This window comes from Myotis yumanensis, unplaced genomic scaffold (assembly GCF_028538775.1).
Source record: "Myotis yumanensis isolate MYYU_CA2020_CCGP unplaced genomic scaffold, mMyoYum1.0.hap1 SCAF_1, whole genome shotgun sequence".
Lineage (NCBI taxonomy): Eukaryota > Metazoa > Chordata > Mammalia > Chiroptera > Vespertilionidae > Myotis > Myotis yumanensis.
In genome coordinates, this window is record NW_027223752.1 from 53056247 (window position 1) to 53068985 (window position 12739).

A 12739-nucleotide genomic window follows, 5' to 3' on the forward strand; every position below is an offset into this window, starting at 1 on the left:
TCTATGTGTATGCAGATTAACACCAACAACACAGAGAAAGGCTTTGGGGAAGGGTCTTTTCAGCTTGCTGGCCACTTGAACAGACCAAAAGAGATGCTGCCTCAAATGTTTTTGGGAGGATAATACATGGAACCCAGTGTTCCCCTGACTTTGGTTTATTGTTTTGCTTTAAGAAACCACTCATGAGAGAAGGTAGGTTGATCACATGATCTAAAGTTCACACAGTAAAAACATACAAACGACAGGACCACCAAGTTTAGAAAATGTCTTACAATGTGCATTTTATTCCATATCATTATACAATGTCTTTATGTACAGTAGCCCCCCCTTATCCGCGGTTTCGTGGTCCTTGGTTTCAGTTAACTGAGGTCAACCATGGTTGGAAAATATTAAATGAAAAGATTTCAGAAATAAACAATTCATACGTTTTAAATTGCGCGTCGTTCTGAGTAGCGTGTTGAAATCTTGCGTGGTCCTGTTCCGTCCCGCCCAGGACGTGCATCATCCCTTGGTCCAGCACCCACACTCTACGGTCCCCGCCCCTTAGGCACTTAGTCGCCATCTTGGTTACAGATGGACCATCTCAGTATCACAGTGCTTGTGTTTAAGTGACCCTTACTTTACTTAATGGCCCCAAAGTGCAAGAGTGGTGATGCTGGCAATTCAGATATGCCAAAGAGAAGCTGTAAAGTGCTCCCCAAGTGAAAAGGAATGTATGTACAGGAAACCACACGTAGCATACAGGGTTCAGTACTATCCACGGTCTCAGGCATCCATTAGGGGTCTTGGAACATAATCCCCGTGGATAAAGGGAGGGGAGCTACTGTAGTTATCACTCTTAAGAAAATGTTTTTTTTTAATCAATTGCATGTAGTGCCTAAATTTCCACTTTAACATGAGGACAGAGAAAGAGTGGGAATCCACATTGCCTGCTATCCTACGAATGGAAATGAGCTCCAAGTGTGCCGATAAGAAGGAAATAGAAGTCTTGAAAGAGCAGTGTGGCTTACAAACTGTTGGCTTTAATGAATTCGGACACACAGAATCCATAGTCTCGTCTCATAGTAAAACTCAAGACAAAATAAATTAGTGTTGGACAGAATTCTAAATTGTACAACATTGAACAAAAGACCACAGTGGGACCTTTTGTTTCAAGTAGCACCAATCCACACCTGATTGTTTCCAACAGTAATCTTCCTACTGATTATGTCGTTGGCACTCTGAGTGGGAATCTTTCTGCTCCAGTGAGGATTGCTAGACTGACTAAGCATACCGTGTTGCTAAACTCTCTAGGAAGTGTGGCAACGTCAACCTGGGAAATGGCACATTGAAATCGCCCTCGCTCTGTCAGGGGCCTGCCTTTGTGTGTGTGTGTGTTTCCCCACCCCATGATGCAGCCGTACTTGTGGGTGTTTTTGTGACAGTGGTAAAAGTAAATAAAAATGCATTTAAGGGGTTTCATGGTAAGCATGGTGTTAAAAAAAACCAAAAACACAAAATAAGACAAAAAGCAACAAAAACAACATGAACGAATGTGGTCGCAGCTAAGGAGGTTTTCACATGTTGTTTAACTCCAGTAAAGTCTGATCCAGCATCTGATGCATACTAAGGTTTTCTTCTTTGGCATGAGCCACTTTCTCTGTGGTGGGATTAGAAAATTAAGTCATGAATAGCTGCGCTTTGGACACAATGGTGGTTTGTACATTTAAGCAGGCAAACATCAATCACAAACACAGGATGAGATGATTAGGACTAGGCATGCTTGTAAGACATTCCTCATTTCCAGACAAGGACCTACGGAGAGGGAGGCCGTCTGTGACCCAGAGGAACTACAGGCACAGAAGGCTCTCACAGAGTGGCCGGGTGACCCCCACCAGCACTCCACCGAGAACAACACGCAGGTGAGGCTGGTGAAGGTCCATGGGCCGCGCGCTGTGGGAACAGGGAGAGGTGCTGGCAGCACGAAGTTAATGACAGCAGACACTTCTGAGTTACAGGCAGTTAATGGTCTGGGAGTTGTGCTGTAACACAATCTCACAGAAAACAGATGACATAAATTAGGTTTTCTGACAACTTTTGAAATGATTTATTTTGGTTGCTCATTAAAAAAAGTTATCAACATGATTCATGCACACTTCAGTAGGACATTCTCTTACTATTCTTACAGTGTTCTATTTATTATCACATGACATTCTCACTAGATTCCAGCAACACCGTTAGACTGAATAAAAGCATACCTTTCAGACAATCGGGGACTTCTGACATGAGCTCCTGTTTTCAAAAGCTATTTTGCCCAAGCATAGGTACATTTAATAATATTTCAAACACTATACCAGATATTAGAAGTTAGGAATATGAGTATATAATAGGAATGTACATATTATATATATTACATCCCACATATAATATATATATATGTATATAGTTATACACATGCACGCCCCTCTGCTTTGGTTTTCTAACTTAAAGTAGGACTCAGTTCTCTGTAGGAAATAGAAAACAATTTTTTTGAGGTCTTCATTATGTATCAATTCAAACAAGAGGACCTTCTGTTGCAAAGAGGAGTGCTAAATTGATTGTTATAAATATTTATTCATATACACAATGATTGTATTTTACCATAAAAACTATTTCAGGATTAAAGAGAACTGAAATATTCCAGATATAAGAGGAAAATGCAGGCAAGACCAGCTTTTCAGCTGAATCCTTCCATGTTCATTTCTACAGAAGCAACCCCTACAGTTGAAGGTATAACAGTCTTAGATTTCTGACCATGGGCTCCATTCCTAGAATTCAGCCCAAGCTCTTTCCCACTTAAGTTTAATCCTCATTCAGGGCCAGCTTTAGTTGGTTAGTTAGGCGACGGTTTTGCTCAAGTTGTTGATAGAGTTCATCTGTACAGGTCAGCAAGCAGGTTAGCAGAAGAGAAGAGGCAGAAGAAGAGAGGTTAGCTAGACTTGAAGAGAGGGAGTTAACAGACAGAACAGAGATGCCTCCGGCACTGGTTACTTGCTGGACAGGTTACCCTTACCCCATGGTCATCTGTCCTGTGCCCAGGAAGGTGGATGGTAAAGGCCTGGCAGACTTAGAGCCAGGATTTCTCTCTCGGTGGGAGGGGTGGGGAAGGAAAGGGAGCAACAGGGTAAGAAGAAGAGAGAATGGAGTTTCTTCTCCCGCCTCGCTACCACCACTACATGAACTGAGCCGAATCCAGTTTCTGGCAACAGCCTGAGGAACCCAGGCAGGGCTGGAGGTGAGTCCAGCACGGCATCCACTCCTTGCTGTGCTTAGTGGAGATCTATGGCGAAACCTCCACCTGCCCATATCCGCTCACCTCTTACCCTTTTCATCTCCACTCCGAGGGCTGGCTTTTCTTTCAGGAAGTCCCAAGAGGGGCTACCATTGCTGCATTAACACTTTTTGAAATGCAGAACTAAGCTCCCTGTCCTCCAATCCCCATGATACAGGGTGCACATTCTGAACTCTTGCCCAGTTCTGATACGGGGTGTGTGCCAACCTACTCAAATAGCCAAATATCGGAATTTATCTCCACTCAAAACTGACTTAAAATTTATCTTTACTTCTTGAAGATGGTATTTGTTTGGAGCTAGATGGATGTGTATAAAGTGAACAAAATCTCAAACATTTACACGGAGATCAGCATAATATAAATTTTACAGGCTGCCATGTAATCTGCTCCACATGGCAAGGAAGCCAAGCACAGGAGTTAGTCTACATATGAGGATCCAGGGGACACCCAGACAATGACAAAAACCTGGAGAACACATGATTGTTTCGAACGATGGTGACAACCTGAACCCAGAAATTCTACTTAATGATCTCGAAAAGCTGGCAGTCCTGTCCCTGGGGAAAATGGAAATGTCCAGTCTCTAGCCCTATGTCTGTGGGAAATTGATCAATTCTTATTTTAACTTTCTCTTATAAATGGTAGGAGACGCTTTCCAGCTGGAAGTATATCCTGCCTTGTCCTCTTTGCTCACCCAAATTTTCTGAACATTCAAAACCCTGGCCAAATGTCACCTCCTCCAGGTAGCTCCCAGTCAGAATTGTTCTCTTCCTCTCTGACTCTGACTACAGTCAAACCTCGGTTCTTGAACGTCTCCCATCTCCAACAATTCGGTTCTCCACCAAGTTGTTGTGAACCAAACTTTGTTTTTTGACCCCACAACCCTTTCAGGCTGACAACTCATCATGACAGAAGGCATCTGTCAGGCAACAAAAGGGAGAATGTTTTTGTTGCTGGCCAAATAGGATCAGCACAATTTTAAAACATAAAGAGGCCATCAAGAGTGCTAATGTTGCTAAGGTTGTGAAAGAAACAACGATGCCAGGCAATGGAAGAGGTAGAAACTGTTGTTGATTTGGATAAAGGAAAAGCAGCTAGCAGGTGACAGCCTATCAGAGGCAGTGATATGTGAAAAACTGAAGATGCCTCATGCTGATTTCCTGAAAGTGATTCCTTTGAGGCTGGTAGGGGATGAGTCGGTAAATTTAAGAAAAGAAGTGTTTGCAGATTAAACAGTACAGTAGACATGTACTATATATTAGATAGGTTAAAAGAGGTAATCACTTGGGGGTTTGGAAAGGATTAATTCCATTTACGTTATTTCTAATGGAAAAAAAGTGATTTGGTTTTTTAACAAATTGCTTCTCCAACAGCCTTCTGGAACGAGTTTAAGTTCGAGAACCGAGGTTCCACTGTACATACCACCTATTAGTTCAGGCTCACTTCGCTCATCTATCTTCCCAGAAGATGGCAAAGAACATTTCTGGTTCATCTCTCTACCACATCCCAACTACCTTCCTTCCAGTGTCTTGTATATGGCATAGGTTTCGGGGTTTCAAAATCTAACCGGATTAGTACATCACACTTGCAGATGGGGAACTATTGCCAAGGGCAGGCAGGATATCTCTCTGTGAGCCAGTGCTCAGCCAAGCTGGATGGCAGGGCTTTGCAGAAACCCTAGAGAATCCAGAGGATCAATGTGAATTCAGCTTCCGTGACAGCTGTCCCTACCACCTCCCCCTTGGGACCTGCCCCTTTCAGCTGCCCTGGAGCTGGTATGCCCCGGTGGCCTGAGGGCAGGGACCAGAACCACTTATATATTTGGACGTGCTTCCCCCTCCTCCACTACCTCCCAGATGTCTGGGGCCTCTGGTGCTCAGACTCAGCCATGCCTTTGGTTTGGTCCAAATGAGGCTCCTGTCGCAGCTGGAGCTAGGGCCTGGCACTCTGAACTGGAAGCCTGGGCTCTGACAATTTCTTGGTAAAATCAACTTGCTATTTCCTCTCTCGTGTACCCATACCTTCTTGGGCTATTCCAGATTTGCTTTCCCAATTTATCAGTTTCCCATTTCCCCAAGTAGAATCTACTTATAGAAGTGTGGAAGCCTCTGGGAGGGTTTGAAACCACAGACGTGCCTCCACAATGCACTGAGCACACGCTCAGGAGAACCTGCAGACTGGTCGTTTTGCCTATTGCGGGAAGCGGGGTTACTCACAGAGGAGCCCACCTCTATTACTCTGAACTTAAAAAGAACAGGGCAGGAATCATAGTCAAAAGCAGGCCCATGGGGCCTTAGGCAAAGAAAAACATGAAATTACAGAAGTCTTTACACTCTCAAGGGAGAGACATTGTTCGGAATCTAATTTTTAAAGAGTCTACTATACCATTACTAAAACACTTTACGGCCCTCATAGGGCATTTATTACCTGCTCTGAAGTCTTTGTAGAGTAACTGATATTATTTCCAGCTTGTTCAAATTTATTTGAGTAAAAATTGAGTATACCAAATATATAAAATAGTGGTACATCAAATCTCTTAGGCTAACAAAAAACTACACACAAACAGATGAAGGTCACCCATATTTAAAACACAGGAGAAATACAGCTAGACTATTGAGGGAGAAATGTTGGAAATTAGAAAACAAAAGTCCACATCATTATGGAGTTGTAATTTAAAAAAAAAAAATCACTTAATTGCTGTTTCTGAAGTAAATAGTGAAGCACAAATAAAAAGTAATTGTGTTCTGAACAATTCTCACTAACTACTTTTTTTGGGGGGCGGGGGGGGAGGGAGGAGGTGGGGGGTGGAAGAAACATTAATGACTATACTTTAAGTGTCCACAAATTAAAAAAAAGACCCAAACCAGTTATTATTGCAAAGATTATGTATGTACCTCTTCTAAAGAATACAGATGTGCTAAAGAGCACAAAAATAAATCTCAACTTGAACATAATCAGATTTAGAAAATTTGAGAAGTCATTTCATGATCAAAATGAAGGTTTAAAAAGCTTTAACTGCTCTTTGTGCTGTAAAAGGAGGATCAATGATAACCTCAACTTACATAGCGTGATCCAAGTTCTTTTTCATCATTCCCAACATGTAAATTCCTAGCACTGTGGGATGGCTGTGGAGCCTTCATCAGGAGCCCTTCATTGGTCAGGCACGTCCTCCGAAGCCGGGCCATCCAATATCAGCATAGAGGACTCACCACATCCCCAACTAAACCTCTGGCAGAGGAAGACGCTGCTCAAGGTGCATCTTCCGACTCCAACAAGGAGTGTCCTGTGCAAAGGTTCTAATCTGGGCCACATGCCAGAGTCATCATAATCCCTAAAAAAACACAAATGCCCAGGGTCTCACTCTAACCTTTGGAAATCAAAACTCTGAGAGGGACCCAGGCATGAGATTGATTGACTGATTATTTCCTCACCTGAGGACATGCTTAGGGAGAGGAAGGGAGAGAGAAATATTGATGTGAAAGAGAAACATTGGTTGGTTGCCTTCCATACATGCCCCAACCAGGGACTGAACCCAAAACCCAGGCATGTGCCCTGACAGGGAATTGAACTGGCAACCTTTCGGTGCCCAAGACAATGCTCAATCAACTGAGCCACTCCAGCTGGGCATTAGCATTTTTTAAAAAAGTTCCACAAGGAACTACTGTCTCAGAAACTCTTGATACTAATATATAATGTTCAGAATGGGAAATAAAAAAAAAAAGCAGCAGCCAAAAAATGAACCCTCACATGCGTGAAGCAGATTTGCAGTTTTATTCAGTGTTGAAACTAAAACGTGAAGTAAAAAGAATAGCAAACAGAAATAGCTTACACAGTGTTTATTTTACACTGAACTGAAGAGCTTCTGTACAATAGGAAGCGCAGGGTGTGCCCGGCCCGAAGGCAGGATGCTAAGAGAGAGAACAGGGTCAGCTGGAGGAGAGACCAACTGCGGAGCGCAGAGAGGTGGGACACCCAGCTTGATGAAGGGGTCTTGGGAGAAGTGAAGCAAAGAGACTTATCTGCATGAAGAGAAAAGGTGAGAGAAAAAGAAAAAAGTGGCACAATGGAAAAAAGGAAACCCGGACCAACATGAGAGGAGCGCTGGAAGCACAGGTGAGAAGCAGACATGCAAACCCGCTGCCAGCTATACCTGAGGGAGGCCGGTCCTCGCCCCCCGGCTCTGGACCGGAGGCATCACGGGGCCCCTCTGGGTCAGGGTCCATTTTAACAAGACCCATGAACAGAATTTTAAAACAAAATTTTGAACTCAACCCATCTTTCAGAATAGTTAATCATACTTGATGCTTCAAATTTCCCACATAGAATCACCACATGTATGGTCTTATGGAAAAGGCCCTGGAGACAGATCATCTGACCCACGCTCTCTTTTTCAAATGAAGGAAGAGAGGGTGACATGCTCTCTAGTTTCCATGGTGACCGTCATGTATGTCTCCAAGGGTAACGTGGAGACTCTATAAGCTGGAGGCAGCAGGCCCATGCCACACTTCCGTTTTCCTGCACGGGTTAATAAGGAAGGACAGGTGGGCCAGGAAAATGAAATTTCCTGCTTATCCGGAATTCAGGGCCAGATTATTACAACGAAGAGAACCCTCTGTGAAGCACTCCAGGTTAGAATGTAGAGGCAGAGTAAGCTAACGTTTAGGTTTGGTTAGTAGTGTGTAAATTGGTCATGTCTGCTCAAGGTTCTCATGAGAACAAGACTACTGACTCCAGCACTCACTACCTCACAGTATAAAAGCGGGCCATTAACTCCCAAATGCACATTGTGCTGTTTATGCCCCATTTCTTTGACACAAGTTGTGGTATTTATTGGGAGTATTTTAATTCCTTTTACGTAAACAGAAATGAAAGGCGTGGTTTCTCAGCAGAGGGTTCATTTCTCTACAACTCTTAACCGTGAGAAAGAGAAGATATTTTACAGCTGTACTGGATCGATTTCCTTTCCCTCAGAGCCTCTGTCATCTGACACTTTAGGGTTCTTAAATTCATATTTCTTTTTTTGAAAATGGTATTTTATTTAATTGGGTCTCAGAAAACCATTTTTTGATAGTGCTTTGGGAAGTTCCTGTACAACTGCATGGCTTTCTCATTTTACTTGAGCCTAGTTTAATTTCCTGAAAGGATAGTACTCAAGACATTCACATTCCAGTTCACTGCTTTGTGGGAAGAACCCAGCCTAGAGATTGAGAAATGAATGGATTCTGAAGGGAAAATGACTTGCACAGACAGACTTAATCTACTTGGCCTTTGTATTAGTAGAATGTAAAAAAACAACCACCAATGATTATGCCTAGGTTATGCAGAAAGAGTAAGCAGGAAGGAGTGAAGATGGAGATTCTGGAGGCCCAGAAGGGAGCAGTGGTGCGGTTATCGTATTAGCATGAGCGCACGGATGTGAGCAGGCAGGGTGGATGCGCATTTACATGGAAGTCATATCGTTGAGAGCGTGGTCCAGCTCCTCGCTGATGGCTTTGTACTTCAGTTTCTGAGCGTACAGCTCGTCTATGACCAGGAAGTGGAAGGCAGAGGTGCAAGGACATGGAGAGTGATCAAGAGATGGAAGGTGAGTGAGGGTGGCACGGGCGCCATCCCGACACAGCAGCAAGAAAAGGGCAATGCATGAAGGAAGTGGTGCCGCAGCAGGTGGCCAATGCAGGAGGCGTGCGTTTTGTTTTTAAATGAATTGAAACAAAAACAAAAAGAACAAAACCCATTAGAAAATAAAACAAGAATGACGCAATATGAAAATCATAACAAATATGGTAGGTATATCAGTAAACCACGTTTAGCTCTAAATAAAACCACAGAAGGATGTCTCCTGGGTGAGTAATGGAAGGTCTTTCTTTTCTAGAGTTATATTTTAATTACAGTGCAGCAGGCAGCCAACTGCAACTATAAACAGAGGAAAAAACATACAAGGGCAGTGTTTTGGAACAACAGTTTGTGACCCTAGTCTGTTGTCCTTATCTGGCTCCACCTGCAAACCACGGTCTTGCTGACCAGACTAGACCACTGGGATATGGATTTCTTAGTGCATGTGAACCACTCGTGGTCTTCTCACTCAAGCTGCCCTGCTCGTGGTCTAGAAGGCCTGACAAGCGAGGGGAGCCACACTTTTTACGGTGGCGCTGTGCCAAGTCTGCACTGTAGTTTTTGTAGTGACGGCTGCACATTTTGCCGCCCTGGGGTGGACTGCGACTTTTTGTCATTCTCTCCTCTCTACTAGCGTGGTTATCACCTACACAGACCTCCAGTACCTTTTTTAGCCTTGATTTTTTTCATTCTTTTTCATTGCTGACCCTTCACAAGCCTCTGAGCTCAACATTTAGGATTTCTGTGACACAGAGTGGGTGCTACAATAAAACCTAAATATCTTAGGGGAGAAATGCTAAAGTGTAATCTCAAAATACGACGTCCTGTTATCCCCGAATCCTTTCAGTACCAAGATAACTAATGACAAAAAACCCTTACACTGAATTCATACTTGGAAGAAGATAGGCTGTGTCCAAGAACAAATCCATACCATCTGACACTTAGGAGGTATCACTATCGACAGAAAATATACTGGAGTCACTCTTACCTACAACCACCTGACCCACCGTGAAAAATAACCTTGCCCCACCGAGGAGTGTGAGGTAAAACTGGGCAGCATCTGCTGTTACCAAACAGATGTGCCCTGTCTGGTGGCTCAGTCACCTGGTGCGCAGGCCACTCAGGTCCGAGAGTTTAAGTGCCACAGAATGAAACCCCAAGGACAGACAGGAGGAATGTGCAAGAGCAAAGGTGAATATATGTCAAGGTGAATGCACTTGGACTAGAAAACCGTTTTGCCAGGTCAATCCTCAACCGTAAGAGTTCAAGTGAAAACAAAACTTAAGACCTTACCTTCTAAGTCATCAATGCTTTTCTCCAATTTAGTTACTGACCTCTCCGCAAACTCAGCCCGAGTCTCAGCCTGTAATGATTCAATTTGTTTCGGTCAAAATTGGGATGTTTTAGGTTTCCAGGAGTGATGAATACAGGGAAAAACATGAAAATGGAAATCCAGCGCAGCACCCATAAACTGGGCCAGAAACCACTCGTCAGCCAGTCACCACAGTGAGAGGTGGCAGCTAGCACAGCACGGGAACCCCGAGACCACCTCTGGTTATCCCTGACGTGGAGCAGCACAACTTCAAAATGAAAAGGCCCTGACCTGCTCCATGAAAATGAGCCCATTTAAAATTCAGGTGGCTTTGCCCAAAACAGTCATAACATTACCTCCTTCAGCTTGTCAGAAAGGACCTTGATCTCCTCCTCATATTTGTCTTCCTTCTGAGAGTACTGTAATTAGAAAGAACGTTCCAGATGTCAGGCCCCGGCTCACTCTATACTCCTCTCTTCTAATACAAAGAAAGCGCCAGCCCAGCAAACAGATGTTGAGGATCTCTCAGGCGGTAATGGAGCCTCCCAGATCAAATGGCACACTACAATACAGTCTCTGTTCTCCTGCCTATTGTTTTACATGGGATAAGAACAAGATAACATCCATTTGGCACTGGGTTTAAATTAAATTGTTACAGATGACTCACATACTCAATATAAAATATATTCTCTATTAAAAAAAGAGAATCTGCTATTCGATAACCATCAGGAAATCACCTCAAGATGATGCTATTTATGAAAAATGCCTAAAGGACTACTACTATTATTGGCAGGGCCTCCGAAGAGAAAAAGTGGGTGTCTTTCGAGCAGCTGTTAAAAGGTGCCTTTTCCCCCACACCATGCTCCTGGCCTACCTTCTCAGCCTGAGCCTCCAGTGACTTCAAGTTGTTCGTCACAGTTTTCAACTCTTCTTCAAGCTCGGCACATTTGCTAATGTTTTCGACCAGAGGCAGAAAGGGTGGGAGACAAGCCAAAGGAAGGAGGAGAGAAAAAGGAGAAGGATGGGAAAAAATGAAAACCGAGTCCTAGAGAACAAAGGGCTGCCTTAAAGTAGCCAAATCATCAGGTAGTAAAACACTCAATTTCGTCAGGGACACTGCCCCCCAACCTTGCAAAAGCAGAAAGGCAGGGTGACAAAATCCAACAACTTAGAAGTGTGATAATTTGGCTTCTTTTTTTGGCTGCACCGAAGAGCATTTATGAAGGAAAAACAAAGGAAGTACAAAGAACCCAAAGACAGCACTTAAAGCGAGATATAAGATAGCAGAGGGTGTAGTGAAGGTGCAGCTGTTATACCCAACGAACCAGTAGGTATTGGAAGCTGAAAGATGTCTGGGTTGGAGTTAAACCTAAAAACCACACATGATCCATCAGTACCTTATCCTCTGCAGCCATTAATGCTTTCAAGGTCTGATCCATTATTCTTAATTGTTCTTCCAGCTGTCGAACTTGGCTGTTAGTGGACACAGGAAATGCACAAGGCCATTCTCAAAATCAGTGTGCAGGTAAGGCATGCAGTGATACACGCATTCATACACAGACACCCCACACAAGTCCTCCGTGTTCTAGACTCGTGGCTCATCCATGTCAAATGGGCACGTAAGGAGCCCGGAGCTGAGACAGGTAAATGTGCAGCTGCCAGAAGGTCATGCTGTTTAGTCACTGCTCTGCAGCACCCCACACACAGCGTCCTGGCGCCGGGCCCGCTTACCCTTCTGAGAGCTCAGCCCGCTCCTCTGCACGTTCCAGGTCACTCTCAATGATGACCAGCTTACGGGCCACCTGCGGCGGGACGAACACAAGGCATACACACATCGTGGGCTTGCAAGCTGTGAGTCAGGGGTTGTGGGGTGGGGAATGGATCCATCAGCCCCTAGAAGACCTTGTCTACAAATCAGATGATCCCCTTTCCTGTGGACTGGAGAGAACCTGCTCTCCACCAGGAGAGCCAATGGGAGGAGACCAGAATGGTTTGTTATGAACAGGCAGTCTCATTTTAAGTCTGACCCAGATGAAGTCTGTATAATTACACAGCAGCCAAACCAAAGTGTGGAAGAAGGGAGAAATATGAAATTCATAATCTCAAAAATAGCAGTATGATGAGAAATGATGCATTTTTATGCCAAAGAGGTAGGGGCTGCCAAGAAAATACTGAAAATAATCCTGAGGACTGCATCCATTTAGAGCTCTGTACCTCCATCTCCTTTTTGTGGAGGTGGTTAAAAATGCCAACAGAATAGCAAGGGAAGCTAACATGACTTGAGCCGGGGAGATGACTAATGAAGTGAAATCTGTACTCAGTGAAAGAAAGAACCTGAGAGAAGGAATCCTCTGAATCATTTCAAAATTAACGGGCATAATGTAATCTGGAAATAATCATAACAATAATAATAAGGAGAGTCAAAACTATGTCAAGACAGCCACGGTGCATGAAGGGCAAAACTAAAACCCTAACAGTTATGTTGCTGTTATCACAGGAAGTGGTGC

The 12739-nt window shown here is 43.8% G+C and overlaps 1 protein-coding gene across 19 annotated transcripts in view; it reads right to left on the bottom strand.

Moving 5' to 3' along the window:
• Nucleotides 1-255: 255 nt before the first annotated feature.
• Nucleotides 256-12739, bottom strand: part of TPM1 (tropomyosin 1) — a 30234-nt gene continuing 17750 nt past the window's right edge. For 3 of the 19 annotated variants that reach the window (XM_070421529.1, XM_070421471.1, XM_070421460.1), the window contains 5 exons: nucleotides 11964-12034; nucleotides 11107-11182; nucleotides 10589-10651; nucleotides 10214-10283; nucleotides 256-1639 (listed from right to left, as the gene is read on the bottom strand). In XM_070421529.1, coding sequence (XP_070277630.1) covers nucleotides 1557-1639; nucleotides 10214-10283; nucleotides 10589-10651; nucleotides 11107-11182; nucleotides 11964-12034 — 363 coding nt within the window. In that variant the 3' untranslated portion in view covers nucleotides 256-1556. Of the gene's footprint in view, nucleotides 1640-2062; nucleotides 2895-7059; nucleotides 7327-8747; nucleotides 8831-10213; nucleotides 10284-10588; nucleotides 10652-11106; nucleotides 11183-11629; nucleotides 11706-11963; nucleotides 12035-12739 lie in introns of those variants that run through there. The other 16 variants (XM_070421451.1, XM_070421447.1, XM_070421498.1 and 13 more) reach the window with 9 other exon arrangements.